Source organism: Arvicanthis niloticus, chromosome 16, assembly GCF_011762505.2.
Source record: "Arvicanthis niloticus isolate mArvNil1 chromosome 16, mArvNil1.pat.X, whole genome shotgun sequence".
NCBI classification, from domain to species: domain Eukaryota; kingdom Metazoa; phylum Chordata; class Mammalia; order Rodentia; family Muridae; genus Arvicanthis; species Arvicanthis niloticus.
In genome coordinates, this window is record NC_047673.1 from 51,941,106 (window position 1) to 51,958,173 (window position 17,068).

Sequence of the window (17,068 nt, forward strand, 5' to 3'; positions counted from 1 at the left end):
TAATATATACATAATAATTGTATAATAATTGACCATATAATTGACCATATAATCAGTTGTAAATTAATCCTCAACAGATATAAGAAGATTGAAATATTCCAGTGGATCCTACCAGATTACCACGGACTAAGGCTAGTTTTCAATAACAACAGAAAGCCCACATACACATGGAGGCTGAACAACATTCTACTCAAAGTTAACTTGGTCAAGGAAGAAGTAAAGAAAAAAATTAAAGACTTTTTAGAATTCAATGACAATGAAGGCACAGCATACCCAAACTTATGGGACACAATGAAAGCAGTGTTAAGAGGAAAACTCATAGCTCTGAGTGCCTCCAAAATGGAAATTGAGAGAGCAAACACTAGCAACTTGACAGCACATCTGAAAGCTCTAGAACAAAAAGAAGCAAATACACCCAAGGGGAGTAGATGGCAGGAAATCATCAAACTCAGGGCTGAAATCAACTAATTGGAAACAAAAAGAATTATACAAAGAATCAATAAAACCAGGAGCTGGTTCTTTGAGAAAATCAATAAGATAGATAAACCCTTAGCCAGACTAACTGGAAGTCACCAAGACAGAATCCAAATTAATAAAATCAGAACTGAAAGGGAGACATAACAACAGAAAGCAAGGAAATTCAAAAATCATCAGAGTCAACTACAAAAGCCTATACTCAACAAAACTGGAAAATCTAGATGAAATGGACAAATTTCTAGACAGATACCAGATACCAAAGTTAAATCATGATCAGATAAACCATCTAAATGGTCCCATAACCCCTAAAGAAATAGCAGCAGTCATTAAAAGTCTCCCAACCAAAAATAAAGCCCAGGACCAGATGGTTTTAGTGCAGAATACTATCAGACCTTCAAAGAATACCTAATACTAATACTCTTCAAACTATTCCATAAAATAGGAACAGAAGGAACAGGACCCGATTTGTTATTTGCAGTCATAGAGTCTTAGCATCAGTTTTCATGAGTAACTAAAAACAATGGCAATAACAACCTGCCTGGTTTTAGGAATCTAGTTAAATTTCTTTTAAAAAAAATCCCAAAGAAGAAATAATGGTATTCTTATATACTTCAACACATCCAGAATTATTTTATATTTTCTATTAAAAAATACATGCATAAACATAACTTTTAAAAGTCTCTAAGCAGAAGTCTTCTCTACTACTCAACATATTCTGCAAGGTTTCAAAGCTCTCCTCTGGGTGATAGACAAGCCAGGTTCTTAGTAATGTAGGGATGGTTAGGAAACTGTCTATAGTATGACATATTAGAGTAGACAGGACACTCGTCTCATTACAGAGGCTCCCTGTTCCCAGAGAGCAAACATTATAATCATGCCTCCTACATATTTACCTTAAGCAGCTTTTCAGGAGCTAAAATCCCATCATAAATCAAAATTATGGAGAACAGACAGTGTTACAATAGCTTTTGCCCCAGTACAGAAAACATGTGGCTATAACTATTTATTGTGAGAATGAACGTAAGTTATTCTACACTCATATCAGCTGAAAGATATGGAATGTTTATGCTGTTATTAAATCAACATGAAATCTTACTGTTTAGTACCTGTAGTTTCTACTTTGCTGATGCTCCGATAAAATACTATGACCAAATGAATTTAAAGAAGGAAAGATTTATTTTGCATTGTGTTTGTAAAGGGAAAGAGTTCATCATAGTGGAGAAAGCATGGTAACAGATTGCAGGAACACTATTTGCCTTTTCATCCATAAACAGGAACCAGAAGGAACAGGAAGTAGTGATAGACTTAAACCCTCAAAACCTGCCCCCAATGATGTTAATATATTTTTTATTAAGCTCTACCTCTTGAAAATTCCATAATATTCTGAAAGCATGCCACCAACAGGAAACCACTGTTCAAGTACATGAGCCAATAGGGGGTAACTCTTATTGAAACCACCAGAGTAGTCCACTGTTATACGGCTAAGAACACATTACTCTCCTAGTCCTCATAGGTTTGCAACAGCCCATGATATGTTTACCGTGGAATAGGAACATAGATTGACAGGAAGTTCAATATATGTTTTATCAACATAAAACTGTGAACTAATGTGATTTATTTCTGCTAAAAATAAAAAGAGCTGAAAGCATATTTATGTATTTAATTATAAATGTGTTTTTTAAATTTACATTTCAAATGTTGTCTCCTTTCCTGGTTCCCCCCACCCCCAGAAACCTCCTATTACATCTCCCTCCCTCTTCTTCTATGAGGGTGTTTCCCAACCTACCCACTCACTCCTGCCTCCCCACCCTGGCATTCCTCTACACTGGGCATAGAGGCTTCCCAGGACCAAGGGCCTCTCCTCTCATTTATGCCAGATAAGAGGCCATCCTCTGCTACATATGCTGCTGGAGCCATGGGTCTCTCTATGTGTACTCTTTGGTTAGTGGTTTAGTTTCTGGGAGCTATGGGGGGTTTGGTTCATTGATATTATTATTCTTCCTATGTGGTTGCAATATGTCAAATGTTAATGTTTCTGGATGCAATTTTTAATTTAAAAATTGGTGATAAATTGCATTTTTCTTGTGTACTCAAACAACCAAACAACATGAAGAATGTGCATTTGTAAATGTAGATGGGTTTGTTTTCATCTATCCTATTTTTGGAAAATCCTTTGTTTATTTTAGCCCTGACTCAGTTATTTTATATGAAGAATGGTTCTGACTTTTAAGATAATCTTCAAATGACAATGGAAATGTATGTGCTAGCTTTTTAGAACATTTGAAATTTACATATCATAGAATTTTTTCTATAGTATAAAGAAAATATATGCTAATGAAGTACCTTTCCATAAAGTTAGTACAAAGTCTCAGACATGAATTATTTAGTAGCTTGTGAACTTTGGAAAATGTGATTTTTTTTTGAAGAATTTCCAATTGTTCTTCTTTATTGTTATGATGACAAGAGAATGGTGTAACAAACCTCACTTCTGCTATTGAGCCCATATGAAGTACAATCGGCTAGGAGGGAAACTGCAAATTGGTTTTGCTCTGAAGAAGCACAGATCAGAAGTTTCAGTCTTTGAACTTTATTCATATTTGTCAACGATTTCTCAGACATGGTTTTGGAATGCATTTTTTGCATTTGTTCCATCTATGGGAATTATAATTTCCCCAAATTAAGAACTCAGTTCAAGCTTTACTAATTACATGGCATCATTTTAGATTTTATCAAAGAGCGCTTTTTACCTGCACCTGTATTGCACGTGGCCCTCTCTTCTGCATTTCAATATTTTTAAACTGTAACTTTCTAGTGATCAACTAATGTAGTTCCTTAAATATATAATGTGGACTCAAATAATTTTTATATGTCAGAAGGATGCCCAGGTTTCACAAAGACATTAAATTTTTTATTGTAGTGTTAAACATCATGACCTAAAGTAAGTTGGAGAGGAAAGGGTTTATTTCTTCTTATAGCTCACAGTCAATCATGAAGGGAAGACAGTGCAGGACCTCAAGGAACCAACTGGAGGCAAGAACTGAAGCAGAGAGCATTGAGGAAAGCTACTTAGTGACTTGTTTCTCAGGTTTTGTTCATCCTGATATTTTCTACAACATAAGATGACTTACTCAGATGTGATATCACCCACAATGGACTGAGCGCTCTCTTATCAGTCTGTAATCAAGAAAATATCCTACATAGTTGCCTATAGACAATCTGATGGAGACATTTTCTCAATTGAAGTGCCTTTTTCTCACTCTGGTTTCTGTCAAGTTGATGAAGAACAAATCTAACCAGAATGGAGATCTTTAATTTACCCAGTAGTCTTTTTATATATTAATCATTTTATGAATTAATCATTCATATGGGCAGCTTATTTTCTAAGTGTTTCTATTTCCACCTGCATCCCAATGAACAGTCTTAAGGTGCTTATTCTATTTGTCTCTTTCACATATAAAAAGTCTATGATGCTAAGTTGCTTAAGAGCACACTGATGGTGTGTTATGAAGAAAACATTAAAATTCAAATTTAACTTTATATTTTGGCTCCATTTTCATTATAGCAGTAATTATTGTAAGATGAAATAGCATATTCTATGGATGAGGGTATCTCATTTATATAAAAGAAAATATATTTCAATTTCTAAAAGTCTCTACAGGGAAAACAGAAAATTATATAAGTGAAATTTATATGGTTGTATCAGTTTAAAGTGAGAGAAGACAGCAGTGCTGTATGCACATCTGCATGTGTGTGTGCCTGTGTCCGTGTATGCATCTTTCTTTCTCAGTGTTTTGTGTGTGTATGTATGCATATATTGATTTATGTGTGTATGTTAGAGGGAATGTTGGAAAAGGGAAACGTAAATAAATGTAAATCTCCAGTGGTTGAGTTCTCAATATTTTAAAAAATCTAATATTTAATTTAAAATCATCTGTGGCATCCCAATGTGAATTTATCTGCTGTATTAAATCTCCAGTAGATTGGCTGCAGACATATTTTGTTGATGGCACTTGAATGAATGAAAGCACCAGGCTGTTCTACATCAGGATTACCTGTCATTAAGAGGGCATATCATGGCCCTTTCCTTTGAGAGGGTCATGCCAATGTTCTAGCTGTGTCTTCTTTTTTAAACTACTTTTTTTTCACAACCCAAGAGGTTAAAATCTATATTAAATTCTCTTAATAAACTCCAAATCTGCTTCAAGGGTGAAACAAAAAATCAAACCAGGCCTGTGCTGGCTGGCTGGATATTCCCTAAACTAATTAATCTCAGAAAACAAAAATTCAACTTTGAGTGAGAGAAAAATTAACCTTACTTTCTGCATGCTCAAGCATATGAATATTTTTAGGAAAGCAGTCACTGAGATTTTTTTTAATCTAATTTTTGACTAAAAGGACATCATGACTTCAGTTTGTATCTTGCAAAGAAAGTATGTATATTTTATTCAATTAAAGTAAAATTTGACCAACAGATGGTTAGTTTATTAGTATTGCCACAGCTAGTGATATTGAGATGGGGCAATCATATATTTTTTTCAAAATTGATGGAGAGGTATTTACAAATAAGATTCAATTACTAGATTAGTGAATATAAAGTCTTTCTAAGCTATCGGTTAGATGTTCAGGAATTTAAGAGAGACAGAGAAGAGTCTGATCTCATTTACACAGCCTCTTAAAAATTAAGATGCAAAGTATCTAATTTATAGGAAACAATTTTCAGGAAGATGTAATTGCAAATAACTTTAACTCAATAGAAGGATACCTAACTCAAGCTAATTACAGTAAAATAGAAAACTTCAAATGCTGCTTCCTTTTCAAAGCATATGATATCTACTTTCTAATGCCTGGAACCTGTGAATGTTACTTTACACCAAATAGACTTTTGTTTTGTTTTATTTTGTTTTTCGAGACACGGTTTCTCTGTGTAGCTCTGGCTGTCCTGGAACTCACTCTGTAGACCAGGCTAGCCTCGAACTCAGAAATCCGCCCGCCTCTGCCTCCCAAGTGCTGGGATTAAAGGCATGCGCCACCACTGCCTGGCCCAAATAGACTTTTTAAGTACTTTAAAATTAAATGTCACAAAGGTGTAACAGTTGCCTTTGGATTATTTGACTAAGTCATAAATATGACTGGCTTCATAAGATAGAGTCAAGGGGAGATTTGACTGTTAAAACAGAAGGGAGGCACGGGATAATGGAAGCAAAAGTTTCTTCTGCCAACTTTGACTATGAATGGAGGGAACATGATGCGGGAGTATGTGTCCTTCAGAAGCTGGGAAAGGTAAGGAAACTCTTTCTTAGAGTCGCCAACAAAGTTAGTCTTGCTGATACCTTAAGTTCAGTCTAATGGAATTAGCTGTAGATTTTTAGACCCCTGGAACTCGAGGAGCATGAAACTATGTGGCTCTGAGCTGTGGAGTTGTCCTCTGTGATTTGCTATAGGAGTTTAGGAAATGGAATCATTTGCTTGAAATCCTTGTCTCTGAGTCCATCAGTCCTAAACTTCCACTTCACAAGTTTACCTAGCCTCAAGCAGATTCCTTGCACCCACAACAAATACCTGCATACTGGAAATGACAGAGACGCGAAAACAAAGTAAGGGTATAGAAATCTTCAGATAATAAAAAAATCATATCGTTATGACCTAAGACAGACTCAGTCTTGTTAATGAAATAAAAAAAGGGGAAGAGGCAGAGAGTCTTTGGGGCTGCTTGGCAAGAATCTGATATAGGCCAAGGACAAGGAAATGGGCTGCTTGGGAGGAATCTGACTTGAGTATTTGCCAAGGACAAGGAAGTGGGCTTCTGACAGGAATCGGACATTAGGCTAGAGCAAAGAAGTAATTTCAGGTAGGAATCTAAATCTTAGGCTAGAACAAAGAAGTAATTTCATGCAGGCATCTAAATATTAGGCTAAAACAAGGAAGTAGGCTTCAGACATGAAAACGACCTTGAGCTAGGACAGCGAAGTAGGCTCAGATACTTTGGTCATCCTGATAAGCCCTTAGAAACAGTGATCATGGTAGTGTTCACGTAATTGGGTTTAATGCCTTGCTTTTTTTTTTTTTTTTTGACTATTTGTGTTTATTTTCTTGCTTATTCCTTGACTATTTGCTTCTATTGTATTGCTAGACCCTCAACCTAGAACTGACCTTAATATATGCATGTAATTAAAATGGTCTAAAAGCATAAAGGAGGAGGGGGGATAGAATAGGGGGTCCAGGGAGGGAAATGAGGAAAAGGGATGACATCTGTATTGAAAATAAATAAAATATCCAATTAAAAAAGAAAACAAAACAAAAAGGAAACAAACAAAAAGAATGTAGTGTAATAATTTCATATTGGTGAATATTAATGAAAAGAGTAAAGTTAATGTTTATACAATTACATTTAGTCACATTTAGGTCACTTACAAAGGAAATAAATTGGCATCAAAACTCTCTTTCTTATTAAATGTGAATATACACCTGGGTTCTTCTAGAACCCCAAGGAAAAGATTTAGGCCTTAAATGGGGAAAGGGGATGACATTTGAAATTTAAATAAATAAAATATATAATAAAACAAGGGGAAAAATAAAAAAGAAAAGAAAAAACAGAATAAAACCCCTTAAATCCAGCAAAATAACAACTTAAAAGAAAGAGAAAGAAAAAATGCTAATTGCCTATTATTTCATAAATAATACTCAGGAGTGATTTTACCCAATGAAAGTAGAATCAATAGACAGAAGTAAATGGGTGAAACACTTCAATATTATTAATATTTATGTTTAAAAATCAATGCAAATAGCAAGCAATAACTGAACTTTTACTATATAACAAATCATGTGCTAAAGAATGGTAACATTTAAAAAACATTAGATAATGAATGAGTATTTAATATAATCAACTTTATAATGATGAAATCTCTGGAAAACAGTTAAAATAATTTCTCTTCTCAATACAAAGAATTATTGAGACTTTTAATTGAAGACATTAGAAGACAGTGTATCAGGCACTCTTTCATGCTTTTCATATCTTTGGATGTAGTCATACAGAATTTGTTCCCTAGTTGAATAACTTTGACATTTTATTACCCTTTCCTACAATTTTTAAAGTGATTTTTGATGTTGCTAAGTTTTTTTTTTTTTTTTTTTTTTTTTTTTTTACTTTTGAACACAAATACCATAGAATGGTTTTAAACATGCTTCTTAAACTTTCTTATGAGTGATCTAATAAATCATATCAACAAGACAGTATAAAATAAGGTAAGTGTTCCCATTGCAATGATTTATACATGCAAAAATAATAGTTCAATATTTTTACATAGCCATTGGTATAATAATTGGTAACACAGAACAAAAGAGTGATGACTTTAAGTCCAGGGTTTTACAGTGTATTGCACTTGTCTTTCTTTGATTATGAATATTATAATATTAAAAAGAAGTGGTATTAAGTTCCTAATGAGGACATTTGTGCTTTGAGTCCAGCCTTTAAAGACTGGTACAGAAGACAAGGCTACAAAGACAAATACTTTGATATTCCACCTTTAGGTATATTGGCTGTAGGGGTTGTGTATAAGTTTCTTTTTTACAAAGTTAAGGACATTTGATTTTTTTTCAAGTTTATTGAGAATTTTGAACATTAATAGTGCTAAGCTTGTCAAATTCTATTCTTGTATTTTGTATTTTGAAGACCACAAGACTTTTTTTGTTTTAATTTACTAATAAGGTAAATTATATATTTTAATATATTAAATTAATAAAGTAAATTAATAATATACTCACTGATTTTTGACTGTTGATACTGCCATTCTTTATTAAGATAACCCTCATCTTTTCCTTCTAGATTCTTCTTTTTATATATTACCACATTTGGTAATAATTCTATTTATTGAGCTGGATTCAGTCTCTAGTACTCAGAGGGCAGAAGGAGAGAGAAGCAGCTTCTGATAGTTGACTTCCACTTCCTCTCTCTCTCTCTCTCTCTCTCTCTCTCTCTCTCTCTCTCTCTGTCTCTCTCTGTCTCTCTCTCTGTCTCTCTGTCTCTCTGTCTCTCTCTCTCTCTCTTTCTCACAGACACACAGACACACACATACATACACATTCACACTCACACACATATACACACATACATACACACTCACACACACATATACATAGACTCACACACATGTATACACACAACAAATGCAATAAAAATTAAGAGTTGACTTTATAGTTTTGAATAACCATAGGTGGAATAGTTTGAAGAAATAGGTAAGTATGTGTAGGAGAGTGCCTTTACTAAAAGATGGAGATGAATGTCTTTTCACCTTTAATACATTAGTATGTCAGTAAATTCCTATATCTCTTCTTCAAAAAAGTTTTTCAATTATTAAAAATAGAAAAGATAAGAGAATTAGAAAATAAACCTCAGTATGGATGGCTGAAATTGTCAATGTAAAATTTAGAGAGAAAGAAGATTATTGAATATTCTTAAGCATTTATTCCCTAATATATAAGAAAGTCATTCTACTTTTGAGGGACATCTGTACACTGTCATCTTACCAAGTTCCCACAACTAAGTGATCATATCCAGGACTGATGGGTTGATGGTGTGATCCCTCTCATAGCATGCACTGGAAAGGATACAATGCATTCATACTATTCTTTTGAACAAAACACAAGCACAACCTAGTTAAGAAAAATATCAGAGAATGCTACTTTGCAATACATCTTATTCATAATTGAATATTCATTAAAAGAGTCAAGGTCAGAAAATTGAGGGGAAAACTGAGGATTTATTAGAGATTGTTAGAGATGAAAAAATATGAAAATAAGATACAATATTTTTGAATAATTGCTGACACAGCACAGAGAACTTATGAAACATTGGATATAATCCAAATTGTATTGGTGGTTTAGATACTAGTACTCAATTTGTTTGTAATGTTCTAATTTTGATGAATGACTTCAGTAAATCTAAAGAGAGATCTGGCGAAAGGATTATTGGTTATCTAAGTCACTAAAAAGTTATATTTATTTATTTTATGTGTATATGTATGAGTATTTTACATACATGTATGTCTGTTTACAGTATACATGTCTTGTGACCAGGGAAATAAAAAGAAGGTCTTAGGTCCCCTAAAACTGGGCCCACAGAAGGTTGTGAGATGACATGTGATTGCTAGGAATCAAACATGGGTCCTCTGCAAGAGCAAATAGCTTCAACCACAGAGTCATCTTTTCAGTGTTAAATCATTCGTATGATTTTGTATGAATCTAAATGATTCTCAAAAAATGTTAAAAGTATCTAAGTTGTAGGTTCAAGTCCATTTTCATAAATCAATAAATGGGAATCTATTGGCTATGCATTAGCACATTGTTTTGAGTTAAGTTTCTAACAGTGATGTGTCAGTGATGCTGGAGGAGTAAGTCACAGCTTGAAACATGTGAGACAGAGGCATCACAGGGAGAAGATAGGTCACAGCTACATTTAAATGGAGAAAGGTACCAGAATACAGATAAACAAGAATTACCTTGAGTGGAGAACTTCCATAGGAAACAAAAGTTGTGAGTTGAAAGGTGTCACACTACTACAGCCATAACTATCTGAAATATTTTGCTTCTTATATTGCCAGAAGGAAGGGACAGATAATTTCCCAGATTCAATATTCTGCAATGAATCTCTTTTCATCTCAGGCAGAGGTGTGAATTTTTTTTTTTTTTTTTTTTTGTAGAACTAAATGGACTGAGGAAAGAAGAGTTTACATGGCCAGAGAAACTAAAGTTTATAAAAGTTATCCAGTTTGCATGCTTTAATTACAATGTATCTTTCCACCACTCTGAAAAGTTTCCCACACCTACTTAGTTAATTCAAATAACAAAGTTTAAATGACATGAGTTTATCTATGAATATTTTCACAACAATGAAATACAATTATTAAGGAAAACAGAGTCTAGAAAAATTGGTCTTTGTGTAAGATATTTGCAATTGCAAGCTTGAGAGCACCTGAGTTCTTTCCCTGGATTCTATCTGAAATTTAAGGGAATCTCAGGCATATGGTTGGGGTTGGAGGTGTGGATAGAAGAGGTTGGCCATCTAGCCCAACCTACTAGGTGAGCTCCAGATCAATGAGAGATCTTGTCTCACAAAACAAGATAAATGGCATCTGAAGAATAATAACAGAGGTTGCCCTGTGGCCTACACACACACACACACACACACACACACCACGCATGCACACACACACACACAGCACATGTATTCATGCACACATATATACTTCACTATGTGTGTGTGTGTGTGTGCACATACATGGACAAAGAAAGAAGGAAAACAAAATGTGTCATAAATTTGTATTCTTATATCTGTTATAAGAAAGGAAATGTGTTTAATACCTATGAAGGGACAAACCTACTTGTTTATTACTGACATAATATGCTAACTGTCCTCCTGCCCACTAACTTCTGAATTTGTAAATCACTGAATAGCATGAAGAAATATCTGGAGTATCTATGAATACTAACCCTAGCATTTGTAATATCTGGGAAGAAAGAGAGTCGGTGTTGTAAGGGAATAGTTTAGTGAGGAGCTCTACTGATTAGCTGAGGGAGGCTCAGTTGTGACTTTTCTTACACATGCACAACATCCCCATATGCAAACCCCTAGTTCCCTTATCACTCAAGGTTCATGAATGTGACTACTGTGTTCATTGTGAGTATTTGCTTTTCTATATTCCAACTGAAGGCCTGATTATAAACCCAGAAGTCAGCACAGTAGAAATGAAAGATACACAGAAGGAGCCTGTGCCCCGAGGTACTAGAGCCACCTGTTTTTCAGCATGGTTGTCAGTTTTTTGGTTAACCCTTTAAAACAGTAGCATTTTGAGACTGGCCACAGAATGGATGCCTGGGAGAGGATGTATATATATTTTCAATATTTTTGAGGAGTTGAACAATGATTCGAAAAGATTGCTATGGCAGTTATGGTAGTAAGAAAAAGAATGGCCCAGTTTTAAAAGATAATATGATTTGCTTAGTTATTCAAAACACTAGCCACACACAGTATCACATCAATGAGCCTGCTGGGGTTAAAGTGCTTTCCCTTTTCATAACCTGCAAAGTCTAACCATGGGTCTGTCTTTCCAGCTTCTTTGAAATAAAATAGTACCAGTGTTCAATTAAGAATTAGAATAATAAATATACTGATGTATTCTGTTACTTTTTTATAGATTGTCACAATATAAAGATGAAAAAGACATCTGAAGCAGTTTGTGAATGAAACCCATTCTTCCTTGATTCATAACTGCTGTACAAGAAGCACACAATTATGTGTGCAAATTAGTTTATGTTTTGTACATGATACTTGTATGATACTTGTCATGGTCTAATTATTTTTTATTTCTTCCTGGCATAATTAACTAGAATGTCTGAAAGACTTGCGTGAAGCCATAAAGGAAAGAATATATGTAGATAAATACATATATACATACATGCATACATAATAAATGCATGAATACATATGTACATACATGCATAGTTACATACTAATAAATAAGAGAATTCTATAGCACATAGGAGAATATATGAATGGCAATACATGTGACATTGGACCAAAGAAATGGGACTTAGAATTTTCCAACTTCTATTCTTCTTTAGATAAGAAACGCATATTTATAAACTATAAACAAATGTTTGTGAATTATTGAAAAGAATTGACTAAATTAGACTTTGAGATTGACACTATAGACTCCAAAATAATGTTTTAAAATTTCTGTAATTTTTTCTTTTTTGTTGAGTCAGCCTGAGCTACTCCTAATTGTAAGGCACTTCCACTGATAAACAAATTCTATAGTACTTAGAAAGTGGGTGTTGGTCTGTGAGACTATGCTACAAGATGGAAAAAAAATCAATGAGCAATGTCCTGTAACAAACTCTTTCTGCTTTTACCTCCTCACCCAATTACAGAAATGCATGACTCATTAAAGTAACTGGGACTCTTCTTGGCCAAACACAATTTCTCAAGACTTTTATCTTACAACTTTTTAAAAGTTTAAGTTTTTTTTTTAAGTTTATAATTTGTGAGAATGTAATGATTTCTTTCCTGTACTGTTTGTTTGGGATTAATTAATTAGGAAGAACAAAATTGCAGTGTAGTTACATATATTTTCTTTATTCAGATTGAGAACTAAAACTAACATTTAAATGAACACATTATATTAGTGCCAGTAGTAGAGGTATAAATTCAAAATAACTTTCTGGTCCAGCACGATTGCCCATATTTTAACCCCAGTACTTAGGCATTAGAGCTAGGCAGACATCTGAGATTGAGACCCACCTGAGCTACATAGTGAGTCAGAGCTAGGCAGATGTCTGAGTTTGAGGCGCACCTGAGAGGCACCTGAGATGCACCTCAGACTCATAGTGTGTTCCAGGACAGTAAGAACCACCTAGTGAAACTCTACCTCAAACTTTAACATTCTGAAACAAAAGAATGGTGTATCTGGTTTATTTATAAATCTTAGAATTTCAGAAGAGATTATGAATTTAGTGATGTGGGTACCAATTTTTTACAGAAGAGATCCCAGATGAGCAGCAACTGAGGAAAATGAGTCTACAAATGTAATTCACATTATTTTCTTAGTAGTAGAGATCCTCTTAGGAATCGCATCCCGAAACGAAACGTTTGCAGCAGGCAGACTTTGACAGTCTCATTTACTAAATAAAGATCAGGCATCTAGTAGTGCATGATGCTGGCTGAGTGTCATTATGCAGTACAGGATTGTCTTGAACTCTTGCTTCTGTAAATTCTGAGATTGCAGACCTGAAACATTATCCCAAGCTCATATTCTTTAAATAGTTAGAGAAATTGAGACCAGATTCAAAGGATGAAAAAAAGAAAAAAAAAAGTCCTGAGCTACATGGATCCTACATGATGCATGGTAAGTTTCTGCCTGTATACTTAGTTAGCATTCTTATGTTTGCTCAGTTCTTATTTTAAAGGCAAATTAATAGTTGATAAAACAAGCATTTTTTCCTTTCAAAAATATAACAGAGTGCCGACATTTTACTCCAAAAAAAGTTCTTGCACTTAGTTTTTTCATTCCAATGCTTATTAATGCCACCAAGACTTCAGTAAAGGTTGAAGCCATACCCAGCATAACTCCCAACTTTTGTTGAATCATATGTGTAAAGTTCACACAATGTAGTCTTGTGATAGTAAAAAGCAATCTGAAATATGAATAACCTTTTAATAATATTTACTCAGTAAGTCATAGTACAGATAAAGAGTCCAAGATAGATATATGGGAGGGAAGTTTCTCTCAGAAATAACCCTTCTACTTCTGCTTTGAAAATAACCTTGCCATTAAGAACAACCTTGACTCTCACTTGATGTCATCCCAGTCTGTGGTTACTTCTCAATTATATGTTTTCCTGGTTTATGGAATTTGTTGCTAAAAGGAATAAATTTATTCCATCCTGATTGTGCCCAATTATTTAGCATCTCATTGTCCATATAAACACTGCCTTTTGAAATCATTTTGAGACATACTTAGAAGTAGAGGCATCTTTTCAAAACTATTTCTGCTATTTTCTCTCTCAATTGAATTCACAAGAAGTCTTTTCTTTGCCTGATAATGTTTGCATATATAACTTCAGCTATTCAGGAGACTGAGTAGGCCTATTCAATAGGCTAAGATCTATTCCAGAAGACCACAAATTTTGAGGACAGACTGGAAAATTTAGTGAACCTCTCTTGGAGTAAAATACAATAAAGGCTGAGGATGTAGTTTAGTTGTTACCACAAAAAATTAATAGGTAAATAAATCAACCTATGGATCAATTAGCCTACTTTTCCTACATAAAGCTGGAAATTATGTAGAATGATCATATTGGCTTCTCCTTTTTTTCTCTTTCTTCCTCCCTCTCTTTCTGCCTTTCTCCCCTCTGACTTCTCTTACATAAATTATTTTGTGTTAGACATGATTGTGTGTCTGCAACTTTCTGGCTTTTAAGTAATTAATGTTGCAAGTTTTGTATTTTAATCTTGGATATAAGGAGTGGTAGAGGCATACTATATCATGCTAATTTATGTATCAGACATAGGTATATTTGGTGCAAGTATGAATATGCTTTATTGTTTTTAATATTGCAATGATTAATGCTTTTCTGTCAGTCAATAAATGTGGCAGAAATATGTAAAAGTCTCAAGATGAGTAGAAAAGTAACAGAATTAAAATAAACTTATCATCATATCAATAGATCTATAAATAAAATCTTATGCTAAAAAAACACCTGGGACTGGTTGAAGACAGGATAAGACAAAATTAGCAAACATTTCCCTAGACTAATTATCATAATGCATTCTAAAGAGACCATTTTAGTTTTAAGAGGTTGAATTCTGTGTATGTTGGAATGGCTGGGTTTGGATCCTGTTTTGAGCAATGTTTTTTTAAAATAATATTCAGTATAATGTCTTTTATTCCTCCTGAAACATGGGATATCTAATTAATAAGCCAAATGATTTCAGGTTTGCAGTAGCCAATTTAATCTTATCTTCAACAGAAACATTCTTGAACTGCATTAATCACTAGGACATACCTAACTCCACACTTCTAGAAATAATTGAAAAGATTACACATTGTTATTCATAGCAATGTAGCTACTTTTCTATGTTACTGCTTCTTGGTTGGTGTATGTATGACCATGCTGTACTATTCTGCAGATCTCAAAAATGTTATTGTGTGTATATCAAACATATATGTTCAAAAATCAATATGATAAGCCAGAGCTGCTAAGTAGAAGGTTTAGGTGTCTCCTTTCAACTGGTCAGTCAATAGTCAACCTAGTCAGTTTTCATCTCTATTAGAATATAACTCTCTTACTTGATGGAGAACTTGCTTTTTGTTTGAAGACACCTCAATGCAAAATGGAGACTGAATGATGAACTTGCCCTTAAACATTGGCTACCATAATATCAAATCTGAGACACTTGTATCAAGTATCTTTAGACTGGAATTTTGTTCATAATGACCTTGATGATGTAGGACTTAAGTTCATATTATTCTCCATTCATATTGTGATTGTTATAAAAGTTTATAACACTCCTTTACAATACACTTAATGAAAATCTTTAAAATAAGGTGTACATGAGGTTAAATGTACTGCTTTAATTTTCATAATTTATTGGTTCTACAAGTGAAGCAAATTCTATACCTTAAAACTTTTATGTAATGATACTTTTTAATCTCTAATTTAGAACAAATACCTTATAAAAGTTTCTTTTAAAACACTTGGTAACATGGTATAATAGTATAAGACTGCTACAAAATATAATATTAAATATTTTTACATAATTTTGCTCAAATCAAAATGGTAGAAACTAAAGATTTTCATAAATTGATTCATTATGTGTTGGCTTTAAGCTATAGAACACTTTTAATTTTTCCACAGTGAAGTATAGCTATGATATAATTAATGAAGGTGACGACAGCTTCCAACTGTATATGAGATCTTAAAGTTACAGACGTAAACTACCAAACCAACAGTGATAGAAAGTAGCCACATTTGAAGGGCCCATTCAGTGCTTGTCTTGAAAAACGAAATAGATAAACACAGTTTCTAGGAATTAATACTGTGCATATGAGTAAAGAAAATATTTTTGTTCTGCTGAATTCATGAATCGCTGGCATAAAATTTTTCTAGAGAATAGTTTTAGTATAGATTTAAGACAATCATTAATAATATACATATGTATATAAAACTACCATATGAAATGGATACTTATTCATATATGCATATACAGATGACTCTGTTGGTTCTTCCAAAGACAGTGGACTAGCAGAGTACTAGCTGAGTATTGTAGTGAAATAGTTTATATAAAGAAAAATGGAACTAAGTTAAAATGGCACTAAGTTTAACAGATACTCATTCAAAATGAAGAGCTACATTCAACATTATTTTAATTTCCTATATTAAGAAATAAACATGAAGATCAATTTTTAGTATAACCTGCCATGATACTGAGTCAGACTACTTATTAAAGTAGAGGCAATTTAATTATAATAGAATAATATATTAGCATAGATTTAAGGCTTAATAATATTAACTCTATTTAATAGTTATATTGGACAATAACTAATTAAAATTTTAATGAAGACAAAGTAAAACCAATATTTTTCTCTCCAAAATGCCAAGTAACTTAATTCTCAAAAGATTAAAGAGTTTTCGAGAAATAATTAATGTACTCACATATTCCCCGCAGAACATTTTTGAAGAGAGGAAGTAATCAGGGTAGATCGCAAGGATTTCAGTAAAGGTCCTACCTCACAGAGTTGTTCCCTGTGAGGCCAGAATGGCTGAGGTCCCCTAGAGTTTGAAATTTAAATATGTCTGCCTGACCAAGTATCTCAGGCAAGAAAATACAGAGGTAAATCAGGAACAGCATGACTCAAGACACAGTATTTATACTTGGCTATCAATCATATGTAAATAGAATTATCAAACAAAATAAATAGAACCACTAGCCCAAGCCCCTGCTTATGCGTTGATTTCAGGAAATTCATTAACCAAATAATAAAGAAGTTTAACCTTTTGTAAAAATCTGATGACTCACGGGAAAGTAAGCTGATTA

At 33.5% G+C, this 17,068-nt stretch overlaps 1 protein-coding gene across 1 annotated transcript in view; it reads right to left on the reverse strand.

Moving 5' to 3' along the window:
* Anxa10 (annexin A10) overlaps window positions 1-16,754 on the reverse strand; it is a 66,929-nt gene extending 50,175 nt beyond the window's left edge. Inside the window, exon 1 of the mRNA XM_034520577.3 lies at window positions 16,687-16,754. Within this exon, the coding sequence (XP_034376468.1) occupies window positions 16,687-16,704 (18 nt within the window). The 5' untranslated portion in view covers window positions 16,705-16,754. The remainder of the gene's footprint in view (window positions 1-16,686) is intronic.
* Window positions 16,755-17,068: the final 314 nt, after the last annotated feature.